Source organism: Colletotrichum orchidophilum, assembly GCF_001831195.1.
Source record: "Colletotrichum orchidophilum strain IMI 309357 chromosome Unknown Scaffold_27.1, whole genome shotgun sequence".
Classification (NCBI taxonomy): Eukaryota; Fungi; Ascomycota; class Sordariomycetes; order Glomerellales; family Glomerellaceae; genus Colletotrichum; species Colletotrichum orchidophilum.
In genome coordinates this window covers 370610-383676 of record NW_019172983.1, presented here as the reverse complement: position 1 = coordinate 383676, position 13067 = coordinate 370610, and the positions used below count along the sequence as shown (strand labels likewise).

The window sequence follows — 13067 nt, the reverse complement described above, 5'->3', positions numbered from 1 at the left end:
CTACTGACCCGCAGCGCTAGCCAGCTCGTTAAGCTTTCCTCGCTCCTCCTCAGTGAGCATACCGTACCACTCCTGGAAGTTGGCCACATTCTCGCGCGCCGCACGCATGAAGAACTCTGTCAGGTACGCCTGTGTCTCGTCGTCGCGTTGACGGGCACCTGAGCCCTCAATGAAGGACATAAGATCCGCCTTGGTGCCGCCCAGGCTGAGGTCGAGCGTCTCAGGCTCATCCTCCCATCCGTCGTCCTCATTCTCCTCATCGGCAAACTCGGCTGCGGCAGCTACTGCTGCGGCATTAGCGGCTGCGTTGGCTCCTGATGCGGAAAGAAGCTCCTCAATGAGGACCTTGAGAATCTTCAGGGAGGCGGGGATGACGGTGTATTGATCAGGGCCTGTTCGCAACGTTAGCAACCGTATGATCGTCTTTCTAGGCAGTCAACTCACTGGCTTTGGCTCGTGAGCGCGTCATGATTCGACCGTCGTTGTTGCTATTCACGATAAGGTCGCCCTTGACTAATGTCTGGGCGAGACGGGCGTCGTTCAGTGAATAAAGCTTGGACAAAGCAATGACGCTGCCAAAAGTTAGTCCAGGTTCACACGGCCGGCCTTGGGCACTCACTTTTGGCGAATCTCATCGTAGCCCGCAAAGCTGACAGAGTTCTCGAGCCACTTGCTCATGACAACCTGCAAACCAGTGTTTCCATGGATCTGAATTTGGCTGAGGAATTCGACAACGTCACTAGCGCCAACAAGGGACAGGCGAGCGAAAACAAGGATCAGAGACTGGATGAAAGGAGCAGCCTCAGCGGACGCCAGTCTCGTAGCCACAGCTTGCAGTAGCTGGGGTAAAAAGGGGCCAAGACGTTCCTGTCCGGCCTTTTCGACGAGTTCTGCCGCAAGTCCACCAACCTCGGAAGCAGAATTATCCTCAACGGAAGGTCCCAACAAGCGGTCGATGATGTGAAGACAGACTTCCAAGCCCGAGCGGTTGTTCTCGTCATGCCAGCCGAAGACTTGGTGGTGGTCATGCATTAGGAGGTACTTGACAGACTCGGCACCTGGACGCAGGACCTCGCCCTCATTTGACTCCATCAGCAGACGGTTGAGCTTAGGAAGGGTGGCGGCAACGAAGCCAGCAGGAAGAGGTTCAGAGCCGTGCTCAACAAGCGCGGTAAGCAACTCGGTGGCAACGGTGACGAGGGGATCGTCCTGGGTGACATTTGCGGTGTTAAAGGCCGCAGTCAGCGTGGGCAGAATCTTGGCGCAGAGCGCAGTGTATGAAGCGGTATCAGATAGCGCACGAACAATCTCCTCAAAGGCCTCGCAAATCAACATGGTAGCCTGGAAGTTGGATGCGCCAAGCTTGGCAACCATGAAGAGAAGGTCAACAGAGGGGACATCCTGGGAAAGAACAATTCTAGTGTCCATGTTGATGGCTGCACGCAGAGACTCGGCGAGGGTGACAAGGAGCTCGTCGGCATCCTCCATCTCTTCGGGGTCCTTGTTTTGCATGTACTGTGCAATGGCATTGATGATGGGGACTTGGCGGTCAGCTATTACCCTGCCAGAGCGGATAAAGCCCTCGACGGCCTTAATACAGGCGACCTGGACGACCTCAGACTCCTCAGAGGTGATGCACTGGATAATACGGTCGAAGAGAGCGGGTGGCGTCTGGAAGCCACGGGCAAGAGTGCCGCCAACGAGGTAGCCGCGGGCTCTCAGGAGAGGCTGCTCGTTCTGGTTGACAGCGTAATCAACCAGGCCTAGGTAAGCCTCAGATAACTCCTCGGGGATGGGCTTTTCCATATCCTGGAAGTCGCTTAGGAGCATGTTGAAAAGATAAAGCGACGCCTCCTGGCTTCTCCACGAAGAGCCATTGCCGGGGAAGAGGGTCTTGGTGTAGCCAAACAGGCCCTCCACTGCCTTCCCGCTGTACCACTCGCCAAGCTTGATGAGCAAGTCGCCGGATGCCGTGCGCGCAGTGTAGTTTGCGGTAACGCTAGTCTCCTCGGCAAGGTAAAGAGAGCAGTCGATATCCCATAGCTCCTCCTCCTCGCGGCTGATGCGAGAGTACCCAACGACCATCTTCATGACATCGACCATCCATGGAGTCTCCTGCGCTGAGGCGTGGGCGGAGAGTTGGGCCTCGAGCTCAGCCTGCACGGGCGGCGCGCGGAAGCACTGGTTGAGGAAGTCGAGCTCCTCAAGAATCAGGAAATCCAAGGTGTACGGCAAGCTGTCCGAGTCTTCGAGACGGCCTTGAGCCTCGTGTCCAATGTACAGGTCCTCGTGCGGCTTCTGCAGAAGGGAAAGCTCCTCCCAAACGGCAGTGAAAAGGCTCGTGCTGTGCGGCAGAAGCAGGTGAGGGAAGACGGACTTGACCTTCAAGAGAGTCTTGACAACCTGCAGCTTCAGCGCAATGATGTGGTTCCAGCTTGTGGGCTGACCATTGTTGGTGACCTCGCCAGCGGCGTCCGGCAGGCGGGACTTGAGCACCTGAGCGAAGAAGGGGTACCAGTCCTTGAGTGCCTCCTCAGCGAAGCCCTTGACTTCCTTCATATGGTCCTCCTTGACAATATCCATGAGGTCGAAGCACGATCGGAAGACGGAGATGGCGAGAGCGCGCAGGTTGGGTTTCCGGCCTTCGTTGAGCGCCACTTCGGTAACGGCCTTGACAATGTCCCGCGCCATGGTGAAGAATTGGTCCTCGCTCAAGCTCTCATCGATGATGTCGCCCAGGACTCGGAGGGCGCCGTGGAGTTGGACGTCGGTGCTCGTGGGAATGACGCCCAGGACAGTAGGCAGAAGGCTGGGCCATCGTTCGGGGAAGTCGGCCGACGCAATCTTGCCGATCGCATAGCTAGAGATTAGAGAAAAAAAGTCAAGTCAGCATGGCGGTTCTCTCTTGGGGTTTCCTGGAGGCGGTTGGGCTCGAGATGCTTCGGGCCACGTCGAATTAGGAAATCCTGGGTAGAGACGAGCGCAACACCATACCTTGCCGCAACCTTGACAGGTCTTGTGTCCTCGTCGCTGAGGGCGATCTCGAGCAGAGTATTTCGCAGCTGCTCGCGTGACGCATCAGAAATGTCGACAGGCGGCTCAGCAAAGTCCCTGTCCTCGGGGTTCCAGTTCTTCTCGATGAAGAGGCGCAGAGTGCTGAGGGCAGCCTGGCGAATCGCCACGTCGATGGAGTTGTGGTTGGCAATGTTGGCCAGCGAGGTAGGGAAGGCAGGGTTCGCGCGAGCGTGCTTGAGCTCGATCTCGGCTTGCTGACGGGGACCCTGTTCGGAGCTCTGGGTATTGGCCAGCAGCGAAACCAGCTGGTCCTCCATGTTGGAGCGGGTTCAAGGGTTCGTGACGGGAAGTATGCGTGTTGATTCGTGGTCCACAAGCTTCTGAATATGCTGGCTGCGACGGTCGGGGGCGACGTTCGTGTGTCCGTCGTTCGACTGCGTCGGGTTTCTGGCTGCAGATCGTATGCGCCGGGCCAGTGGTGGTGGTGGTCCCGAGGGGATTCGGAGGCGAGGAAGCAAGTCAAACGATTAGCGCAACCCCCACGGGATAGTGGCCAGGAAAGAGAGAATGAAGGAGAGGAGAGGTGCGGTGTAGACAGGGACCCGTAGCTGACTCAACCCAGGGTAGGCAGAGGGAGGAGAAGGCGGTTGGTGCTGAATTACAATAAATGCGGTGGTCGTGGAGTGGACTCGGCGGGTTGTTCGAGAGAGAGGTGTTGTGGGAGTTTGTGTGCTGCGGCGGGCGGCGGGCGGCGGACGGCGAGCGGTGGCGGTAGTGGCGGCGGTGGTGGTTCTCAATCTCTGGTGATGTTTCTCACTTTCTTTTTGGCGGGGTGGTTTGGTTTACCGTTTAAGGTACCTGGACGCGCGAGTGGGGCCTTGGTAGGTGCCACAGCCCACTTGCACGTTTCTTGGGCGCTCTCACAGGCCAGATGTGTCCCAAGTACGTCCAGGGCAGTCGAGGTCCAGGGCAGTCGAGGTCCAGGGTGCGGCATACCTACCTTGGAAGGGGGTGTTTGCAGGTACTTGACGCAAAGTACCTCACGGAGAAGAAACAAGTGATGAGAGCAGGCAGCAGACGGACAGCCCACCATTGAAACAAAAACTCCGAACAGCGCCAGAGCCAACGCCGCACATCTTGCTGGCTACCTTAGTGGGCCCCGATGCCCCGGTGCCCGCACTACAAAAGGAGGGAGGGAACTTGGAAGGAGGGGTTCGTTCGGCAATTTTTCAAAGTGGCAGGACCTAAGGTACCGTCCAGGCACCACCACCCCTCGCCATGGCGTAGCACCGTAAGGTAGGTAACTGGAAAGGGGACACGGGCCGCCTCGCGCCTTGAGCAAACCCTCCTTTTCCCCAATTGCAAGCGTGCTGAGCCACTACCTACACAGTAAGTATCCGTTATGATCCAATTCTTCACGAGAGCATTAATTAGGTAGTAGGCACCTGGTGGGTAGATAGCGCGGGGTCGGACCGCAAGGTAAAGGGATGCCTTAGTTTGGGCGGTCTGGGCGGTGTGGCTTTTGTACCTAAGCACTACCTAGCTAAATTCATCACCAAGTACCTCACCTCGTCTCCTTTGTTGCAATGAAGCCAGCCCAATGTCTTTGAGAGGAAATGGAAACAAGAAACATCTGTTCACCGTCTTCTGTATCCGTCACCCTGGGACGACGGTTGGGACGACGGTGCGAGAAGGGGGGGGAAAAGGGTCCATCTTTCCCTGTCTAAAGGACCAGTCCACCCTAGGCAGGTAAGGTAACTGACAAGTTTGGGTTTCACAGCATTAGGTTGCCAAGAATCATCATCTCCCCTCTCTTATTGCCGAGAGGCGTCACTTCTCATATTCTCCTCAGCTCTCAGTGCTCACAACTTCATCGTGATGCTTTCAATTCACCTAGCCGATCCGGGATACTCACACACAATATATCCGACAATACCGTCTGGTCCGTCACAGACTTATCCTCTCCACCAGAACATCCCACGTCCCACATTCCGTTCGTTCGTTCAATCCATCCATCCAACCATCCGCCAAAAGTCCAAAGTTCCCTATTCCATCCCATTCCATCCCTATCCCTATCCTGTCCGTTACCTACCCCGACCGACCATCTCGCCTGTCTGCCTGGTGCCCACCTGCCTGCTCAGACCCAACCTAAAAGAGAGGGGGAAAAAAGAGGGGGAAAAAAAAAACAGGTTCGCAACAAAATCCCGTCTCTACGGCCCATTCTCGGGTGCCGAGCCTCTTTGCAAATACTAGCAAATCAGACCGGGACGCAGCTGTAGTTGTACACCCCGTACCAAAAACCATGGACTCGCTCGCAACGCACTAATCCCGAAAATAACGCCGCAAGCCCATCCAGTCTTACACACACACACGCACAAACACGGAATTCTCTGGCTTTTCCTGTACCGTGACGTTCCGCTTTTCTTACACCAATTTTGAGCTGGTCGCATGTTTGTCTTTACGCGTCGGCACCCTTCATGACTGTCCGCAGACTGATAATCTCCCTCTTCAATCGCGCATTCTCCTTCTTCACTCTTGCCGTTTCCTCGGTGTGCTCGCGTAAGCTTCGAATGAGCTCTTCCTTGTCTTCTCGGCCCTTGCCCTTGAGCGCCTTGACAATCTTGCCCAGCTCGCTGTTGAACTTCTCGTACATGAGCTCGTTCTCCGCCGTCGACTCTCTGTACAGCTGGTCGATGCTCTTGACCTTGGTCTCGGATGCTCTCAGCGTGCTCTCCATGTCGCGCTGGATCGCCGTCTGTCGGTCCGTCAGCTCCGACATCATCGTCGGGATGCGTTCTTCGAGTGTCTTGACCGAAGCCGTCAGCTTGCGCAGATCCAGCGTATTGGTGCGTGAGCCGAGACCAGAGTTGACCCGTGACATCTCTTCGGCAATTTTGGAAAGCTCCGACTGGAGTGATGCGTCGACGTCCTCGACCGCCTTCTTTTCCGTCTGCAGACGCTCCCGAAGCTTCTGCGGCGACTGAAGGCGAAGCTTGCCGCTTCCTGGCGGTTTGCCAGGACTCGTAGACGGTCGGGGGACCGAATCGGTCGACTGTGAAACTAGACCAATCGGCCGTGTGGGTCTGAGGGTCGGGATGTTGGAAGTAGACAGGCCTCTAGCATGCCCCTTGGGCGTGCGGCTGGGAGTGTTTTCGCGATCTGGAGGTGCTGGAGGTGCTGGAGGTGCTGGCGGCGAGAAGAGCGCTTCAGGCGACGTAGGGTTCTCTTTTTGGCGCGGTGAGATCATGCGAGGAGACCGCAGGCTCTGGGATGTCGGGCTTATCGGTATCCTAGATGGCGAGGGTATCCGGGGCGTCGAGTTGAACTTTTCTGAAGTCTGTTTGTTGATGCGCAGCGGCATCATTGCTTCCTCAATCTTCTCTCTCGGGTCCGTGATCGTTGCCGCCTCCATAAGACTTCGCAGGTCAGACAGAGAGCTACGCCGCTTCTTCTTTGATGACTTAACAGGGGGCGTTGACTCAACCTCGGGCTCTCCAATCGTCTCCAGGCGCATGTCGGGCCGCTGTGAGCTGCTCGGTCTAGGAACCTCGTCAAAAGCACCAGCAATCGGTGGTCTGTCCCTAGAACCGGGTCTTCTCAGCTTATTCGGTCCGGATTGTGTTCCCGAGTCGATGGACCTTGCCCGTGACGATGTCATCTTGGACAGACTAGAACTCGAGGCTGCATCTGCAGAGGCAGGGTGCCGACCGTGTTTGCTGAGAGTGCGCCAGACGGATGGCCGCTCCGAGTCGTTCTTGCTATTCTGCCGCAACAAAGAGTCGAAACCAAACTTGCGCCTGATTGAAGAGGTGTTTGAAGTCAACGACCCCGAGTGCGATTTACCGCTGCGGGAGTTCATAGACTCGAATGCTTGTTGGACAGTGAGATTCACGCCAAAACCGGCATCGTCAAAAATTCTGTCGCAGTCTTCGACAAGGCGGTCTAGCAGGTTGATGTAGGCTTGCGCTGTGCCGTCCGAAACCAGAAGCTCTGCAAATGATACCGTCAAGATGCCCCTATCGCCGTCGTTGCCACAACCATCAAGCAAGTCGGCGAGCAACTTGATCAAAGCTGTGAATGCCCTCTGATTTTGTGGCGCCATTTCCTTGAAGATAAAGTTGACAAAGTCGGCAAAGTTGCCTGGTACTTGTCTGTTCATACGCTCCAGCAACGTATCCAGTGTCTGCTTCGTCATGATCGGGCCCATCTGCTCACCCCAAGCGATTCGGATAAACTTCTCAAAAGCAACAAAGATCACATCCGCGCCCAATTCGGAAGAAGCGTCGAGGTCGAATGGGCTCTCAATCAATCGGTTGTAGAGATCGTTGACCATTAGTTCATCGGCAAGGGACCGGTTCAGCAGCATTCGCCCGATGATACTACCTTTACGGGCCTGGAGGCTGGCGACGTATCCTGTAAAGGTCTGCTCTAATCGTACGAGAGGGTTTTCGGGGCGGTCATCCCCACCCATCTTGATCGCGTCTTTGCCTCTGGCAGAGCCATATATGGATCCCGCCTCGCTGTTTGCCTGTGAAACCGGTGGAGGGAACACGTTCGTCACGGGTGTTCTGCTGTGCTTCGGTGGGCTGTGTGGTTCAGTGTTGGTCGACCCACCCCAGATGCTAGAGAAAAGTCCCTTCACCGGGGAAGAAGCGAGGAACGATCTCGTCTTCTCTGCCCTCGTCATGAGCGGCAGGCCCTTCAGGATCTTGGTGTAGTAAGAGACTAACGCGGGTGCCAGTCGCATATTTGATACGCTGAACTGCGAGCCTAGCAATTGAATCACTGTGCTTCTGATTAGCGGTTTGTCTCCAGCTAGCAGGCATGCGCCATCTTACCTCGTCGTGTGACAGTCGGCAAGAAGTCATCCAACGCCACATCGTCTGTGAATTGTCTGCCGTTCAGGCCGGCAGTCACCATCTTGACCTTCTTCAGGTCGCCGCTGTTGACGTTGACCGTGATTTCGACGCCGTAGTGTCCAATCGGTGCACCCTTGGTGCCCTTCTCGTGGTCAATGACGATACGGATTGGCGCTGGCTCTCTTCGGCCATCAATGAGTTGATCGGCGCCCTCCTGGAAGACGGCAGCGAAGAGACCGAGGTTGTTGTCCGACATTTTGATAGAACGGAGGGTCCAAGAAGGGTCCTCGCGCTCCCTTTCCGAAAAACGACCTTCCACGCGGGCTTTCACAATATCTTCCGTCCACTTCGACGCTCTCGTAAAAGTCTCTTCGAGAAAGAAGCATCGTGACGTTACTGCAGTGCCCGTCACCCACTCTCCCGCATGCGCTCCCTTCATCTCCTGGGTTGAAGTCATCCAGATGAGCTTGCCATCTGTCGACTCAGTGAAGCGCACATCTGCCAGATTGTGCCAGCCTGTGAATGCAAGCTCGTAGGTTGGCTGGCCACCGGCAGCATTTGTCATTGACAGGAGAAGACCAGCCGCTGAAGGCTTGTCGATTTCACGCAAGAGGTCTTTGCCAGTCATTGGTTTAGGTCCCAACTTTTTCAGAATGACCAGACAATCTGAAAACAAGAGAAAGATGCCCGCACGCTCTGCCGCCTCCGGAGGGTCAAGCACACGATAGGGCGAAGGGAGCTCGACAAAGTCGGCTGCGAGAACGAGTCTTCCTTGAGGCTCGAGGTCAAGGGGCCAACTCTCAACCATGTTGCGCAGGCGACTCGTCACTTGCGGCTTATCTGGAGTAGGCTCGTCCATTGAGCAAATGTTTGTAATAATGTCGCGAGCTCTGAGCATCGATTGTAGCGCGGGATGTGTCATGGGAAGGCAGCTCACGATCTGGTCGATGAGCAGACTGTATCGGGGAAGACGCTGAACGGGCTCAATGAGAATCGATCGAACAGTCTGCTCGCCTGTCTGAAGAACCCGTTGACGAAAGCTCGATTGCTGATCCAGGAACGAGTTGAGAAGCGTGGGGAAATGCTGGCTGGCGCGAATGTACTCCTGGTAGCAGTCTGTGAACTTGGGGAACCACTCGAGGAATACCCTCGCGATCGCCAAGGCGCCTGTGGGATCCTTCATCTTGGATGGTGATCCCAGCCTGGATCCTGTCAGCGCAACCGTCGTCACCTCCATATCCCTGACGGCCTCCTCCTCGGTATCATCCATGATTTTGCGCAGCTCTTGCATGAAGGCGGAGTTGACCTGTAATATCCTATCCGCCGACTTGGGGAAAAGTTTCTCAAGCTCTTCTTCGGAGGGGCTCAAGCTGCTTGGGTCGCGCTGCCTCGCAGATTGTCTAAAGTCGTCGGCGATGTGCTTCACCAGCTCGTTCAGCTTCAGGACGTATCTCTCCTCGGTGTCAACCAGCTCCCCGAGCTTCATTCTCAGGTCCACCTTTTGGTCCTTGGAGAAGGACTTGCTGCGATTCAGCGACGTCGGTTTGGAAGGTGCCCTCCGTAATCTGGACGTGGGGAGGAAAACAGGCTCCCCGAGCAGCTTCACCAGCGGCGTGTATCCTCCATATTGCCGCAGAGTCGGGTCCAGAAATTCATCGTCATCCTCCGGCGTCTCGTCCAAATCCTCAGGTTGCAGCGGCACAATCGAGCCGGGAGGCAGGACAAAGTCGACGTCGACATTGCTCAGGTGCTGAGTCTGCAGGGCGGTCTGCAATGTCTCGAGGACCTCGACGGTGTTTTCACTTTTGATCATGTTCTTGGCGAGGTCAGCGGCATGCTGCTCGCCAAAGAGCGCCGGCCCACTTCCCGGGCGGCGCCCCCTTGTGGTCGGGTATGTGTTCTTGAGGTGATTCTTGACGACCTCGGGCAGCTCCTGGAAGTACTTGTACAGGCCAAAGGCGAGGCCGCGGTAGACCTCGTCGCCCTGCCATTCGCGCGGCAGGTGATTGACGACGGCGTAAAAGGGCGAGTTGGGCTGTATTGTCAGGCGCGGGAAGGACTGGAAGCCAGCGGGGCTGTAGACGTGGATCTGGACGCGGGAGCTGTTGAGGGTGTAGTTCGCAGTGGTAGAGGCGCCGTGGAAGATCAGGACTGGCAGGTGTCCAAGGAGAGGGTCGGCGGCGTGGTAGAGGGTGAGCTGCTCGGCGGACAGAGCCAGCTCCTCGGTGACACGAACCATTGTCGGGGCTGGCGATGCGGTCGGTCGGTTCGGTCGGTCGGTCGCGTGGGCTCGTTTAACGGGCCAAGGTCATTGCTGACTGGGTGCTGAACAAATCACGCAAGGAAAAAGATGTAAAAGTCGTTAGCGTCAGGGGGTACGAAGTCGGCAAACGAGTGTATCGGGCTCGGTGTGCTGTGTGTGTGTGTGTCGACCGCGTCAGGCGCAAGTCGATCGAGTCGAGTGGCGGTCCAGTCTACGACTGAAGGGTAGCAACGGGCGCTCGCGATGCGACTCTTGACGAAATGGAAAAATCCGTGACAGGTCAGCAAAGAGAAAAAAAGAATCCAGGGGATAAAAGAGCGTGAGGAAAAAGTTGGCAAATTGCCAGGCTGGCTAGCGCGACCAAAGTTGGACAGATGAAGATTGCAATGCGGGCGACAATTATCGTGTGGTGGTGTCGGTGTGAGTTGGCTGGCGTTGAGCGCAGCCGGGGTTGAGTCGAGTCCGTGGGTTGGTTAGGGTGGCACCTGGGACTTGGGGAAAGGCAGCCAGCAACGGGCGACCTCAGCAACGGCAACAGCAACGAGCAACCTAATGGGCAGGTACGGTAAGGTAGGTAGGTACCTTAGGCAATGTAAGGTAGGTAGCAGTGGACAGTGCCCGTAGTATGGAGGTAAGGCCCTCCTAGTGGGTATGCAGGATGGGCTAGGCTGGGCGGTCTGTGGTCCGTGGGGCGCTGTGTGTGTTGTTGTTTGTTGTGATTGCGACGGAGCTGCGAGCAGGAGAGGCGAAGCCCAATCCAAGGTTGTTGTAATACCGTAAGGCAGAGGGGTCCCTGGTAAGGATCAGTGTCAGGAATAATACTCCATCGACAGCACCGCAATGGACACCGGTTACCGGATACTCTGCCCTCTCTTGCAAGTTGCCGAGCCCTTTGTTGACCCTGAATTCCCAATACAGGCCTCAAATGCAGTGAAACAAGAAACCAGCCTCTTGTCCTTCGTCAGCTTTTCAGGGTGTTTTTTCCCCCCTCGCCCTTTCCTAGCTTGTTACTTGGACTTGCACCTTCACCGACACTCCCATGCAAATGCAAGTGAGTGGACGAGAATGAAGAGGGTTAGAGATGTGACGGGGGGGGGAGGAAGCGGAAGCGGGAGAGGGAGGATGACGAAAACGCCAGACAAGGGGAGGGAATTAAGCGACGAACGCCTCAGTCCTGGACTCGGGCTAGACCTTTTTACCTTCTCAACGACATGACACACAGGTGATTCGAAGAAATCGTAGATCGACAAAACAGGCCATACTAAAAAGGTCAAAAAGAAAAGAGAAAAAAAGAACTGGACGACGGAACCAACACCAGGCTATTGACTGGGAGTCGCACATTATACCAACCACCTCCGCTCGATTGGCTGCATCTCATTATCTTACCTCAATATCAAAATGTACCCATCTTACCGCAAGTCCATGTAGACGAGAATTTTTTTCACCAGATGCGTTTGTGACTGGATACTTACAAGATGCAGGCGCACGCATGTCGGCAGGTCGTGGTGCAGCACTGCAGACCAAGGTGTTCGGACTCGCAGCATCGCATCGCTCCTTCCCCTCGCTTTCGCCCTCACCACCTACAGAAAAAAAAGTGGTCTCGAAACGTCAACATACCACAGTAAACAGATCCAACGCGCCCCACCCATCGCCCAAGACGCGTCCGTCCACTCATCAGCCCTCCAGACGGGAGTCTCCAAGGCTCAAAGGTGGAGTTCCCCCACCCCCAACCTTGCCTGACCAGCGACAGCCGCACTAAAACAAGGCACTCGGGCCCACGGTACGTACATAGTATACATCAAGAATAGCTCGGATCATGTGTGCCCAATCATGGATCGTCCGTCCCACCAGATCCCTGCCAGAACGACCGCTGAGTCGATGCAGCCAATGACAGAGCCCCCCGGCAGCCCCCTCTATCGCATCCCATTGGATCCAATCTGATCGGCTCTCCGTCCCAAAATCTCCAAGGCGTCTCTTCCGCCTCCCCGCACCGGTTACGCGACTGCTGATTCGACCTCGCTCTTTCTTACAACAAAGTTTCACTGGCTTCATATCTCTGTCCATCGAGGACGTTGCATTCCCGTATTCAAGACCAAAGACATTACATCCAAGTCAAGTAACATCAGAACAGTACGACCGCCAAAAATATGTCTACTCAAGACCGCGGTATCCCCTTGACCCATACCCCCGACGCCCGCGGGTACAAGCTCATGGAGCTGCCCCCCGACCTAGAGGCCCTGCTCACTGCCGAAGATGCTCCGGTGTAAGTGAAACCACTCACTCCCCGTCAATCACTCAACCCAACCCAACCCCCGGCCGTGCCTCAGTCCACTCTCAGCCTCAATCACGACACCTCACCTTACTTGGACTTCATTCACTCTGTCCATGTCTCACCTCCCCCTTCATGTCCATTTCTACCAATCCACGTCGTTTTCATCCCAGATGGAAAACGCTCACAACGTCACAGCATCACCCTCACATCGACCCCGTCAACAGCCCTCCTCAAGACCCCAGACAAGACCTACAAGCTTCTCCAGAAAAACACCTCCAACTCCCTCATCCTCCTCGCACCCCACTCCGCCGCGCCTTCATCAGAGTCCGACGACGTCCCCGTCAACGGCCTCGGCGCCATCGCCACCATCCACGAGACCATCGAGCTCGTCGCCCAGAGCGAGCCGCAGACGATATCAAACCTGAAGAACACCGGCAGCAAGGGCAAATGGCACGAGAAGTTTGGCCAGGGGCGGTAAAAAGCCTGATACATGACACACCCATCTCGCTCAACCGTCGCACATGTAATTTGATGAACTTTCTGCTTTTAATTACCTCAAGTGGGCTGGGTACCCTGCTGTGCCTACTTGCTACAAAAAACACCGCTATTGACGGTGTCCCAAATTGTTATACCCTGACACCCGCGTCCGGCCCAAATC

At 55.9% G+C, this 13067-nt stretch overlaps 3 protein-coding genes across 3 annotated transcripts; 1 reads left to right on the top strand and 2 right to left on the bottom strand.

Moving 5' to 3' along the window:
- Nucleotides 1-3332, bottom strand: CORC01_04287 (importin-beta domain-containing protein; the record flags this gene model as incomplete). Its single annotated transcript, XM_022615935.1, has 4 exons — nucleotides 1-392; nucleotides 445-572; nucleotides 620-2860; nucleotides 2995-3332. The coding sequence occupies 4 exons, from the start codon at nucleotides 3330-3332 to the stop codon at nucleotides 1-3; spliced, it is 3099 nt and encodes a 1032-aa protein (XP_022477680.1).
- A 2141-nt stretch (nucleotides 3333-5473) lies between these two features.
- Nucleotides 5474-10113, bottom strand: CORC01_04286 (RhoGEF domain-containing protein; the record flags this gene model as incomplete). Its single annotated transcript, XM_022615934.1, has 2 exons — nucleotides 5474-7800; nucleotides 7854-10113. The coding sequence occupies 2 exons, from the start codon at nucleotides 10111-10113 to the stop codon at nucleotides 5474-5476; spliced, it is 4587 nt and encodes a 1528-aa protein (XP_022477679.1).
- Nucleotides 10114-12284: 2171 nt separating this feature from the next.
- On the top strand, nucleotides 12285-12887 carry CORC01_04285 (uncharacterized protein; the record flags this gene model as incomplete). Its single annotated transcript, XM_022615933.1, has 2 exons — nucleotides 12285-12400; nucleotides 12605-12887. The coding sequence occupies 2 exons, from the start codon at nucleotides 12285-12287 to the stop codon at nucleotides 12885-12887; spliced, it is 399 nt and encodes a 132-aa protein (XP_022477678.1).
- Nucleotides 12888-13067: the final 180 nt, after the last annotated feature.